General features: G+C 41.5%; 2 protein-coding genes and 1 pseudogene across 2 annotated transcripts; 1 reads left to right on the top strand and 2 right to left on the bottom strand.

Annotated features, from left to right (window-relative positions):
* Window positions 1–329: 329 nt before the first annotated feature.
* On the bottom strand, window positions 330–1,681 carry LOC146921733 (F-box/kelch-repeat protein At1g23390 pseudogene; annotated as a pseudogene).
* Window positions 1,682–9,279: 7,598 nt separating this feature from the next.
* LOC146921732 (uncharacterized) lies at window positions 9,280–10,959 on the top strand. The gene is made up of 2 exons (XM_085711373.1): window positions 9,280–10,049; window positions 10,200–10,959. Exons 1-2 carry the CDS (start codon window positions 9,280–9,282, stop codon window positions 10,957–10,959), a joined length of 1,530 nt encoding a protein of 509 aa, XP_085567499.1.
* A 2,128-nt stretch (window positions 10,960–13,087) lies between these two features.
* Window positions 13,088–13,648, bottom strand: LOC146921731 (uncharacterized). Its single transcript, XM_085711372.1, has one exon. It carries the CDS (start codon window positions 13,646–13,648, stop codon window positions 13,088–13,090), a length of 561 nt encoding a protein of 186 aa, XP_085567498.1.
* Between the last annotated feature and the right edge of the window lie 286 nt (window positions 13,649–13,934).

Genomic DNA, 13,934 nt, shown 5'->3' with positions numbered 1-13,934 from the left:
ATATAAGAAGAAAAGAGCATACATTTGTTTGATTTATATATAAGCAAATGTGAACTAATTCTGTTAAGTAGAGGGAATTAATTGATTATTTGTTTTATCAAGTAGTGTGATGTGGCTAGGTTCACACGGTATAAGTATGAAGAATTCCAAAATTTGAAATTCAAACCCCAACTTCTATATATCATCGTCAATAGAGCTATCAATTATAAGTGGTGATTTTGCTTATTTATCCTGATTAACTGTATTCCCATGATCATATGAACGCAAGATAAAAAATAATAACTTGAAAAAGTGATGCACAAGTTTTCCTTATCAATTAGATAATAAAATTAGAAAGAAGCAATTAATTACATTAATAACAAAAAATTAACATGTTCATGAAACAATATTATTTGCATGACTGATAATCTAAAATTCAATTTATTGCAACCTATTCATTCACACTTATTTCATGCAAAATTTACGTTTCTCCGACAACACAGCTTTCTGCAAATCTTCCATGCACACATCACCGCCGTAAAATACCATCCTCGTTCCGCCGTCCACCGCCACGTTTCTCACACTCCTCCACTCACACAAACTTCCATTCATAACCTCACATACAGCAAGCTCCTCTAGTACTAACGTGTTCCGCAAGTAAACAAAATCCCCAACCCAAATCACTTCAACTGAACCAAACTCTGAATCACCTTTCAACTTCTCCACCATCTCCTTCGGCATCGAACCGATTTCTTTCATTCCCGAAACTAATCCATCCTTAACCTCCCACAGCTTCACCTCTCTGACATTCCCAGCTTCACCCACCAATCCAACCACCAGCAACTTCTCCGATAAAGTTCCGGTGACACAGTAGAATACACTTTGTTCAGGACGAAGATAGTAAGGTCCTTCCCATTTCATTGCAATAGTATTGAAAGAGTATGTGACGCCGGAATCTTTCTCCGTCACAAGCATAGTTTCTCCGACGACTGAAACCGATTGCCACGTGGATGCTGAAGTATTCTTCATCTTTTCCGGCATTGATTGACATCTGACCCAATCACGACTCTCCATGTCATACATCTCTACAGCAAGAGGATCATCCTCGAACTCACACGCGCCACCAGCTACAACCACATGATTTCCAACGCGCGCTACTATAGGGTCCGTGCGCCACACGCACGGTGAAGGTGCATGGTGCCACTCAAGATGAAGTGCATCAATGGAAAAAGTGAACTCCGATGGGGTTAACGTGTAGAGTAAAGTCGAATGAGATGATCTAACGGTGGGGAATTCACCAGATTTGGTGATCAACGGTTGGTGCTTAATCTGAAGCCATGCATGAGAGCGAGGATCGTAAGCATGTTCGGTAACCACGCGTGAAGCGCGTGTGGTTTGTGTGAGAATTATGAGCCATATGGTTTGATTTGTTTGAGGTGTGTGAGTGAGGAGAAAACAGCACGGTTCCAAACCTTTGAGACATGACAAGCAGGAACTAGTTCGATGAGTGGTACGAGGGAGAATATGGCTTCTAAAACATCGATTTCAATGTGTGTTTCTTCTTCTGGTTCTTTTTGTGTGGCAGCCATTGTAAGAGAAAAAAAGGTTTGTGTTGATTTTTGGGTAGTGGAGTTTTGGGTGTGAGAGGGAATATGAGTTGGTGATTTGTGAGATTTATATAAAAGTGGGGAAAAAGCTTTGTGGTTCAATCATCGATGGGTGAAATTGCCATGCCACCTATATACTTTTTTAAAAGAAAAAACAGGTAGGTGTGCCACCTAATGTGCATTTGCTGACCTATACACACGTTTCAAGTTCACGAGTACGATGTTAATTTTCATTTTCAATAAGTTATATTCATAGATTTTGGTTGGATACCAATTTTTCATAGACAATTTTTTTTAATTATATTTGAATACAAAAATATGACATTGTTGGATGTGAGGTATATATCCAACAACTTGTTACATGTGTGCCCTATTGCAAGGAGCACCGCATCGGGCTAATCCAAATAGTTGAACCGGTCTCTAATTGACTCATGCGTTCTTTGTCAGATTTCATGAAAGCAGTTACGTTGAACTCGTTTATGTAAGCGTGGCTCCACTGCCACAATTATACACGATGACATTTACACGCATTTTTACACGTTTTTCTCTTGAGAGTTCAGTTATTGACTTAGGCGTTTGAGTAGTTACCTGTTTTGCAGGTTCCTTCCCATTGTTGGCGAATAACCTCCAGCATACCAAAGCTCTTCCATATTCACTGTACCAAATCGTCATCAGCACGGGCATCGAGATCACGTCAATCCTAATTTTGTCCCTGGATAGATCACCAACCAAACTTCATAGATATCCAACCAAACTTTCTAAGACAAATTTTCTTATTGGATGAAACGATGTGAGTCACACACTTTAAAAATGGATCATATATAAAGTGGTAAGATCCACATGAACTTCACCCAATAAAAAATGAGTGTTAGAAATAAAGTGTTTCTATCATTTCTCTTACCTTTTTTTTTGAAAAAATGGATCATCCATTTTAAAGTTAGAACAAAGTTTTGTATGGACTTGTCCACTGAAAATGGTACCAAGAGAAAATCGAACCTAACCTTAAGATGAGTACACTCTACGATCCCAAGTGAACCACTAAACCAACTCAATTGGATTTCTCATTTCTCTTACCTGAATTAAAATTTCAAAAATCTCTAATAATTAGAAGACACAATTTTTAGGATTCTTTACATGATAGTATATATGATAATTCTTCCACATATGAACCCGTGAGTTAGAAATGTTACTTTTAGTTACTTTTAACCAATAGCCCAAATCTTTTATTTTTTTAAAACAACTACTTAAATGAGTGGATATATACGAAATTTACATTTTTAATATAAATTTTCAATATTCTTTTTAATATTTGTAGCTAATGATTTTACAAAAAGTTGATTCTAATTATTACAAAATATATAACTCTAGAGTATAAAACTCTCAAATATCCTTTAAAGAAAATATTAATAAAAATTTAAAACTGTTCACACGTTAGGCAAGGTTTTTTTTTAGGGGAGGCAAGGTTTTTGTTTTTAATTTGAAAAAAGTTATGTATATTTATTTAATTGGAAGGTGTCTGCTTCATGGCTTTTTCAATTTGAACGTTGATTTAAATGGTTATATCTATTTAATATGAATGTGAGTGCTTCATGCCCTTTTTTTTTCCCTTCTTTTTAATCAGGCAAGCTTCATTTGTTGCAAAAAATAATACAAGCTTCAACTGGACAACCAAACTCCCTAGAAAAAGACCGATTTTTTGAATTTCTATTTTTTAAAAACACATGTAATAAACACATGTAAAATGTTTGTTTATAAATAAATTTCTAAAATTAACCTTTAGTTGATATAGGTTCTAAAATAGTAAAAAAAAAAATGATTTTTTTGAAAGAAAAATAGTAGGAATGATAATTTAGTCGTAAGTATGTGGAGTAGATTTTTAATGTAATATTTCACATTTTTGGGTACTCGTGAGCTTAACTCAGTTGGTATGGACAATGCATAATATATGCAAAGTCCGGGGTTCAAACCATCCTTTAAGTCACACCTATTTGTACTTATCCCTTAAGTACTTAACTCAATCATATCATTGTATTTCTCTATAAATAGAGACCACATGTAACATATTGTGCACCAAAAGTGAATAATAGAACCATCTTTCTTCTCTCGTTTTCTCTCTCCTTCTCTACTCTCTTTATTCTTATTCTTATTCTAATAGTTTCACTACAAAATGTTTTTTTTTTTTGAAGGGTTAAATTATAAATGTTGTAATCAAGTCTCTCATCTTATCAATTTTTTGTAATTATTCCGTTGTTATTTAACTAACGATTGATTAGCAATAATGTAATAAAATTTCCTAATTATAAAAAATGTTTTAGTTTTGGGATCTAATTATAATTTTTTAAGTTAGAGATCTTTTTAAAAATTCCCAAGTAGTTTAGCAACTTACGAAATAATTAAACAATAAAAGAAAAATCATGTGCATGAAAAAATTTCAATTAAAATTAGTTGGTGTGAGTTTCTATCTTTCAAATTTCGTGCTGTTTATAAATTGTTTCCCTCAAGGGGTCCACTTCCGAGTCTTCTCTCTTCTTTCTTTTTGTGACTAATCGTTTCTTAAATTACCAGCAACATATTTAAAAAGAAGAGACTAACAAGTAGTTAATATTATAATAAGAAAAGTTAACATTAATATTTAATTAGTATTGTAAAACGACTTATAATTTAAGACAGATAGAGCTCTCTGACATGTTTTTTGTTTGACATATATAATCATCCCATCCCATGTAGGTTGTTTTTGTACCTATTTATAATAGCCTTACATTTTTTTTTAATATAAAAGTTATTGGTTTGTATGTAATTAACGTCTACCTTCATTCATAAGTATAAAATATTTTTTTAGTTAAAAAAAAGTATAAGATATTTTATTCTTTAAAAAAAAAAGTATAAGATATTTTTAATTTTTTGTCTCTATCTATAAGATTCTTCCAAATTTTCGACTATTTTAATTATTTCTTACCAATATATCCCTAATTACATTTTATATATAATTACACTTTATAAGATTAGATGGTATGTTGTGGTGAAGCTCGAGACCGGTGGTTGTTGTTGCGGTTGCTCACGGTGTTTTGGTGAAGGTGAAACAATCTTCGATCACTGGAAAAGAATGATGTCTGCAGACACATTAACGACACTCCAACGCTCAAGTCAGTATGTGAAAGAGGTTGAAAAAGTGTGCGAAAATGTGAGAATGAAAAAGGGTATTTGGGCATGACACTAGGTCACGTTTATATAGCCGTGGAGAGCGTTAACGATCTTCGAGTTTTGCGGTGCGAATCCTGATGTCCATTAGAGATGATATGAATGTTCAAAATTAGTTATGACGTCCTCTTGTGCAATGACATGCACATGGCTTAGTATGCACCTTAGCAGTGCTTTTACGTGTGAGGAGTGTTGTGTGGCTTTATTGGACTTTATGCCGGTTTGGAACAGTTGCCCCTAAGTCATTACTGCCTCGAAGGTGTCATGTACTTGTTTCAGTGTTCATTCTCGAGGATGGCGCCTTTTGTGTTGTGAGCTTATTGAGGACACTTTGAACTTGTGTGTTAAAGGAATCAAAACTCCATGTCACTTATTTGCAAGCTCTTTAAAGTCAAGAATAATTTGAGAGCACATTTTTAATTGGATGGGTTAGATCACAACATAACGGGGAGGCGAATTGGTTGATAATTTTTTACTCTTTGATAGGGTATGCAAAGAGAAGAATGATAGGAATGTGTTTCATATAATTTGGATATCTATTTGTGGTGCATTTGATCGAAACGAAATATGTTTCATATAAGAGGATGTCATGATCTTGGTTCATTAATAAGGTAGGAAAAAAAGAAGATGATTTTGATCCTTATGAATTGATGGAGCAACTCTTGCATGGGTGGGCACACATACAAATGAAAAAATTAAAAGAAAAATGATTTTAAATTATGTGAATAAATTATTTTTCTCTTTCCCATAAGTGTATCTCAATTGGTAGCTATCAATAACATTATGTGCAGAATTTAAGTTGAAATCTTGAATTTATCACTTCTCCATATTTAAAGTGTGTGATTTTTTTTAACGGGTTGAAGTGTGTGACTCTAACCACTAAGCAATTTGAAAAAAAAAGTTATTTTCTTTTAATTTTTTTATTTGTGTGTGCACATCCAAATATTTTTTATTTTGGGTTCTGCCAACTAAGTATTCCCCCGATTGATGAGTTTGTTTGGATTATCTTTCAATCCATTTTATCCAATATAAATAGGGGTAAGTCAAGCAAAAGCATTTAATTTTTTCATTTGTGTTTGCACATTCAAATATTTTTGATTTAACCAAATTGTTTGGGCTCCAGTGGCAAGGAGCTCATTCCAAGGACGTACCTGGGGAATACCGGGTTCGATTCCTGGGGGAAACAACGCTTGGCCAGTGCACATGCCTCTACGCACGAGCCGGATTAGTCGCTCACCTTTGGTGGGTCAGAAACTGGTACGAAAGCCAATTTTTTTTTTTTTTTTGATTTAGGGTTGTGCCAACTAACTATTTCCCCAATTGATGAGTATGTTTGGATCATCATTCAATCCATTTTAAATAGGGGTAAGTCAAGCAAAAACATTTTATTTTTTCATTTGAGTGTGCACATCCAAATATTTTTGATTTAGGGTTGTGCGAACTAAGTATTTCCCCAATTTATGTGTTTGTTTGAATTATCATTCATCCATTTTAAATAGGCCTAAGTCTAGGAAAAAAAGATAATATGAGTCAAAATTATCTCATTTTTTGAAAATCAACGCATTTCGAATATTTTCGTTTTTTTAGAGGAAATAAAAAGAATATCTGTATGAAAGTGATTTAAAAAAACAATTTACTAATTATTTTATATAATAATAGTATGAGCTTTTCTATTCACACCCCAAGCATTTATGGTTACACCCAAATTTATTTAAAAGTTTACAATAATACCAAAATTTTCCTTTTATAAAAAATTCTTAAAACCTTAATTTCATTCATGGTCACTTTCCTTTCAAAAAAAAAAAAATTCATTGTCACTCTAAATTTTCACCCTCTTTCACCCACAAACAACCATGGATGTTCAATCAATCTTTATAGAAGATTGAAGAGTAAATCAAAACATATTTCATCCATACTCGATTGCATATAAGTAAGTGATTTGATGGAAGGTTCATGTTTGGTATTTTATGCACCGTACAACGACATAATTATTTGATGGTTGCGTTAAACGTTAATTTACATTGTTGAGGTTAACTTAAATTCAGTTTAAATAGGTTCATGTAAACTTAGTTTACATAACCTACTGAAACTGAGTTTACATTTACATACTTAAGATAAAATTACGTAGAATCATTAAACAAGATTGAAGAGTGTTCTGGACCGGCCCAAAAGATTTTTGGCCCATTAACTTAGGTCCAATGTCTCCAAAAGCCTAAACTCTACGTTTGGCAAACATTGCTCGCAACATACCTCCTCACCGCGAGGGGGTGCACGAAGCAAACGAGACCGGTTCAAAGAACTCCAACGTCTCTTTGCACATTCTGCACGTTCCCGCAATAAACTCCCTGGCGGTTACACTTCCCACGATTTCGTAACCACCAGGACCAAGTGTGCCACCACAACGGCTCTGCAGTCCTCCACCTCTATAAATAGGGGACTCAATGCAGTCCCCAAGGTAGAACTCTTTCTTCCTCTTAAACCCTCACTCTCTGAATCTCTACTGACTTGAGCGTCGGAGTGCCTGCAGGTACACACCCCCATCCTCTCCAACAAGCATTCCAGTACATTCTACCACCGTACCCAGAGCACCGACAGTCATCTTCTGGTCAGGTACGATCAGTGGCGCCGTCTGTGGGAAATCTATAAGCTTCCCCGTTTTTATATCCTTCAAAACCAAAGCTTTCCATAAAAAAACTACCATGACTACCAATGGTGCTCATTCCCAGTTGCGAAGTGAAGTGCACGTCCTTCCACAGGACGGCATGACGTCTTCACCTTCACCTGTGGAAACAAACAGGGAGGAACCAACCCATGTTATTCCTCTCCAGCAAAGGCCTTTACAAGGTCCCCTGTGACCTACGGAGACACCCGAGGACGCCACGCCAACCAGCATCCTCGTCGGCAACCTGATCCGCACGGTTCAACGACAAACGTCGTTAATCGAGGAACAGAACCGACGCCTGATGGATCTAGAGCAGGCGCGACACATCGTGCCCACCAGGCGAACTCCTTCCCTAACACCTAGCAGAAGGGGAACGAGCCCTCACAGGCCCCGCTCTAGATCCCATCGACGCTTCGTAAGCATCAGATCTCCGAGCTACACCAGGAGGTCATCAAGGAGATCACCAAGACGATCTCCTCCAAGGCGATCACCACCAAGACGATCTCCCCCAAGGAGATCTCCCCCGCGAAGATGCCCGCCTAGGCGAGGCCGAGGCTCTTGGTCTCCTTCCGATTTTGAGGACACTCGTGATACCTGCTACGATCGTAACGCTTACGGTCCGTTCACGCGACGCATCCGAGAAGCTCCTATTCCTCGAGGACTGGAGAAACCTCCGCAAATGGACTCATACGACGGGACGACCGATCCAGATAAGCACATCGAGAACATTGAAGCAGTTTTCACTTACAGGTCGGTGCGAGGCGCCGTCAAATGTAAGCTCTTCGTCCCCACGCTGAGACGAGGAGCGGTCACATGGTTCAAGAACTTGAGGAGAAACTCCATCGACTGATGAAACGACCTCTGCAACGAGTTCACAACCCAATTCACTGTATCACGGACGCAGCCAAAAACGGTGGCTTCCCTCGAAGCCATCGTCCAAGGAAGGAACGAACCCCTCTGAGACTACATCGAGAGGTTCAACAAAGAATTTGTCCAGGTCAGAGGTGCCAACGAGACAATGAAGTTGTACCTCATCGCCAAAGGCCTGCGGGAAGAGACAGACGTGAAGAAAGCCGTCCTCTTAGATCGCCCAAGGACTCTCAACGAGTTCCTAGCGATTGCCGAGATCTACATTGCCTATAAGGAGGCCTTGTACGCGGAAAACCTCAAAAAGGTTAGGAAGGAGGAACCTGTGGATGAATCCTCCAAAAAGCCCTTCCACGAGAAAAGGAAGAAAGGCACAGCTGCTCGGGAAAGCAAGAGGCCCAGCGGCCACTTCTCTGAGTACACTCCATTGGCCATGTCAAGTGAGAAAATCCTCGCTGAGATCGCTGTAGCCGATCTAGCAGAAGTCGACATCAAACCGCCAAAAGCTCCATCTCAAGAGAGGAAGGGGATCGACAAAACAAAATATTGTCGGTTCCACAAATGCCACAGACACACCACTGATGACTGCGTCCACCTGAAGGATGCCAATGAACTCCTCATCCAGAGGGGTCGGCTCAAGCAGTACGTGAAAAATCTGGAAACAGAAAAGAGAGCCGTCGAGCTCATCGGTGACGGCTCTGAGCACGGAAGGACCATCGCAATGTCCGTGGAACACCTCGGTGATTTCCCTGACGACGTGGAAATCACCCCTTATTCATGCACCTGGGAGCAGTTCCCTACTGCCAACATCATCACCGGAGGAACACTGAACATCTCCTTGGGCAGCATGAAGAACAAATTTGAAGAGCTCATGAGCGTCAATGCAATGGCCCCCTCGTACGGGCATCGATGGCCAACGCAGATGTCCGACGAGTCCTGATAGACACAGGGGCCTCCTGCGACATCATGTACACCAGGCTGTTCAAAACTCTCCAACTAACGGAGAAAAACCTTTCTCCCTACGTTGGGGACGAACTCTACGGCTTCAACGGCTCATCTACTCAACCATGGGGGTGCGTAGAGCTACTGGTCAGCTTCGGCGAGGGAGAAGCCAAGAAAACGATAAAGATCCCATTCTTGGTGATTGACTGCCCTTCTCTCTACAATTGCATCATAGGGAGAACTGGGCTTGCCCAGCTGGGGGCCGCATGTTCAACCGCTCATCTGAAGTTGAAATACCATGCGAAAGATGGCATCATCGTCTCCCTTAACGGAGACATCGAAGCTGCAAGAAGATGTTTCCTCCAAGCCAGCAGATCTCAGAACTCGGTTTCCCATTCCAACAAACCTGCTGAGGACAAAGGGAAAGCCGCTGCGAGTACTCTGGACGCCAACTTGGTCGAGCTTGACCCCAGGTTCACCAAGGAGGACCTGAAGGAACAAAAGCGAGAAAAGAAGGATTCGCTCAACGCGAAACTTCTTAGACGTGTTCCTGATGGTGAATTCGAGCTGGTCCCCTTTGGAAGCGACCCCTCGAAGAACTTTAAAATTGGCAAGGATCTCCCTGAACTTGTCAAGAGCCAGCTGATCGTCTTCCATAGGGAGAACGCCGACCTATTCGCATGGAGCGCGACTGATATGCCCGGAATCGACCCTAGCGTCGCCCGTCACCAGCTGACAGTAGATCTCGGAGTTAGAGTTGTAACCCAGCGACGTAGGAAGCAGTCTCCCGAAAAGTCAGAGGCTGCAGAAAAAGATGTAAAAGACCTCCTTGAGGCAAATTTTATTTCCGAGGCCAAATATACTACCTCGCTCTCCAATGTTGTACTTGTCAAGAAATCTAACGGAAAATGGCGTATGTGTGTTGACTATACCGATCTCAATAGGGCCTGCCCTAAAGACGCATATCCTCTTCCTAACGTCGATAAACTCATAGATAATTCCTCCGGCTATAAACTTTTATCCTTCATGGACGACTATTCTCGGTACAATCAAATATCCATGGCTGAAGAAGATAAAATGGAAACAGCCTTAATGACCGAATCAGGGAACTATTACTACAATGTAATGCCCTTCGGTCTACGAAACGCGGGGGCTACTTATCAACGTATGATGAACAGAGTCTATGACAAGACACTTCTGGGCGACATTCTCGAAGTTTACATGGACGACATGATCGTAAAATCCCAACAAGAGGTGGATCATGCCGCCCATCTCAGAAGAGTGTTCGAACAAACTCGGAAGTACAACATGCGACTCAACCCAGAAAAATGCACCTTTGGGGTCCAAGCGGGTAAGTTCCTTGGTTTCTATCTGACAGAAAGAGGAATTGAAGCGAACCTAGATAAATGCCGCGCATTTACTGAGCTTCCAACACCCCATTCCAAAAAATGCATCCAAACGCTCAACGGAATGCTGACTGCGCTCTCTAGGTTCGTGGCCAAATCCGCTCAACACGCAGTTCCTTTCTTTAAGCTCTTGAGGAAAGAAACGAAGTTCGAATGGACGGACGAGTGCGAAACCGCCTTGAAGCAACTCAGAGAAAGACTCTCTGCTCCACCAGTGCTGTCACAACCTGATCAAGGTGAAATACTATACCTATACCTCTCTGTTTCTTCTGACGCGGTAAGCGCCGTCCTCATCTGAGAAACAACGGAAGGGCAGAAACCGGTATACTTCACCAGCAAAGCATTGTTGGGACCTGAAACAAGGTACCAGAGAATTGAAAAGGTGGCTCTCGCGCTCCTCACCGCAGCCAGAAGATTGAGGCAGTACTTCCTAGCACATACAACGATAGTCCGGACGGACCAACCCATCAGACAAATCTTGGGTCGCCCAGATGTAGCCGGTCGGATGATGAAATGGTCACTCGAACTATCCGAGTTCGACATTCATTATGAATCTAGAAAGGCACTGAAGGCACTGAAGGCCCACCATGTTAAAAGACGCCCAAGATTACGTAAACCTCTGCGATAAGTGCCAGCAACACGGGGACATGCACCTAGAACCCCCTGCTGAGCTAACATCCTTGGTTTCCCCTTGGCCTTTCGCATGGTGGGGCATCGACCTTTTGGGGCCATTCCCCAAAGCCGATGGACAACTAAAGTACCTAGTGGTCGCAATCGATTATTCAACCAAATGGATCGAAGCCGAACCATTGGCCAAGATCACATCTAAAAACGTACTCTGCTTCTTCAAACGGAACATCCTAGCAAGGTTTGGAGTACCAACATTAGTGATATCCGACAATGGTACACAGTTCACGAACCAAAGGTTCCAGGACTACCTAAGGAATATTGGCATCAAATAAAGCTTCACCTCCGTGGAACACCCTCAAGCCAACGGCCTCGCCGAAGCTGCAAACAGGGTCATTTTACGGGGGATACGAAGAAGGCTAGACACGGCCAAAACTCAGTGGGCTAAGGAGTTACACGCGGTCCTCTGGGCCTACAGAACTACTCCCCATTCCACGACTGGCGAGTCACCTTTTCGACTCACGTACGGAACATAAGCGGTTTTACCCATTGAGCTAACTGAACTCACATGGCGAACTGATGCCAGCTCTGACTTCCCAGCCAACACGGCGAATCTACGTGAAGAGCTCGAATTCGTTGACGAAGTCAGAATCAGAGCGACCTTGCAAGAAGCAGCGCTAAAACAAAAAATAGCCGCTCGTCACAGCAAGAAAGTCATAAAAAGGGAATTCGAAGTAGGCGACCTCATTCTCCGGCGAAACCAGAAGGATTCCGAAGAAGGGAAACTCGCCGCCAACTGGGACGACCCCTTCAGAATCCGGATGAAGACCGGGACGGGGGCTTACGGACTCGAAGACCTCCATCAAAACACTATTCCAAGGACTTGGAATGCAGAAAAACTCAAAAAGTATTACACTTAGATGGCAAACAACGCCAATTCACTCTAGTGTACATACTCAATTCGATGCAACGAACTCTTCGCTCTCAAAACGAGCAAATAAACGGAGGAGGAAAGTCGTGCCACTCCGAATCCAAAAAGAAAAAGGATGAGAGGAATTTACACAACAAGTCCTTTCACTCCTCAGTATGTATGCTTACCGCTGCGACATCACTGCCCGACATGTTAGGTAGAACCCCAGCTCGCGATGGGTGATTCACGCCTTAGTGAGTTGAACTTAGAAAAATCCTCTCGTTCATCCACTGTTACACGTCCATAACTTTGGACACACATTCAGATAAACAATCTCTTGAATGTGCGATACTTCTAACTAACACTCCGCGTAAACAGTTAGAAACTTCCTGCCGAGCTCTTCCTTGCAAAACTGCGCAAAGGTAAAACTTTCCAAACAAAGTAACTGACTACCTAGGAAGACAAGAGCAAAGCTTTGATTTCATCAAGTCAAAATAGCAAGAAGTTAAGCGGGCATGCTAAATTCTCCAGTCATTAAGTCACTTCGTCGAAATAATGACTGCGGGGGGTAGTCCATCCCACCACAACAAAACACGCTTCAGCTTAAAAGCTTCGCAATTCAAAAGCAAACAACATCGCAAGTTGAACAGTTAAGGGCATACGAATTATTGCAGTCTGTCAAACACACAAGATAGATAATTAGCTCTCAACAAATACTTCACACAGTATAAAAAAGCCTCGCACGACGAGCATTCAAAATTCAAAACATTATACTTGAAAGGAAATCATACAAGTGTAATTGAGAATAATGCAATTATATTATAAAGGTGCTAAAACCACTAGGGGCGCACAATGTCATTACAAATTTGGTTGTTGAAAAAGAGATTAATTACAAGGCCTCATCAGGCCTGGGCTTCATCAACACGCCCATCGCTTCCGCGGGATCGGGGGGAGGAGTGATCACTCCATCTTCCACCTCACTGAGAGGATGAATTCCTTCGACGTTCAGCTCGATACCCGGGTTCACCACCTTCAGCTGAGCCACCGCCAGCTCAAAACCAAGCTTGACGACGTCCACCAAGCTTCCTTCCAGCTTACCAATCCTGTCCACAAGGCCAGCGCGCCGCAGGACAGCAAGGTCTTCCGCCTCATCCTCCCCAGGAAGGTCCGCCTTCTTCAGAGCCTCCTCCAGAGACGCCTTCTCCTCAGCCAGCTTCCGGGAGGAGTCGGTTGCTTGTTCAAGAGCAGTCTGAGCCCCAGACAACTGCTCCTTCAAGGAAGCCAGTTGGTGGTCACGCTCTTCAGCGACAGACCTCTTGCTCCTTTGATCCTCCTCAAGAGCGGCAACCTTGGCGGTCAAAGCATCCCTCTCCCGCACCAGAGTATCAACCCGAACTTCGCCCTCCAGCGGAGCATTGTTCAGGGCAGCAGTGACCTCCAAAGTCTTCATAGTGGCAATAACCCCATCAGTTATCACCTTACTCCGGCCAGCTGGACCCAGATCCTGGATGATCTTCGCAGCTCAGGATCATCCAAGAAAAGGGTCGACTGAGGGTCACACAGCTCCGACTCGGACCACACCCTCGGAAGCTGGAGGAAGTCTCCTTTCTCTGAACGGACAGGGATGGCCTTGATCGGCGTTTCGACTGCTATGTCTACCGAAGAAATTACTTATACATCTTTTCGATTGAAACGATGAAATGCTTGTTGTTATAACAACAACACTAACAAAATTC

The sequence above is a fragment of the Medicago sativa genome, chromosome 5, assembly GCF_051527215.1.
Source record: "Medicago sativa cultivar Bolivia chromosome 5, Bolivia_mono, whole genome shotgun sequence".
Taxonomy (NCBI): Eukaryota; Viridiplantae; Streptophyta; class Magnoliopsida; order Fabales; family Fabaceae; genus Medicago; species Medicago sativa.
Note: the sequence above shows the minus strand (reverse complement) of the source record. Positions and strands in the feature narration are given on the sequence as shown.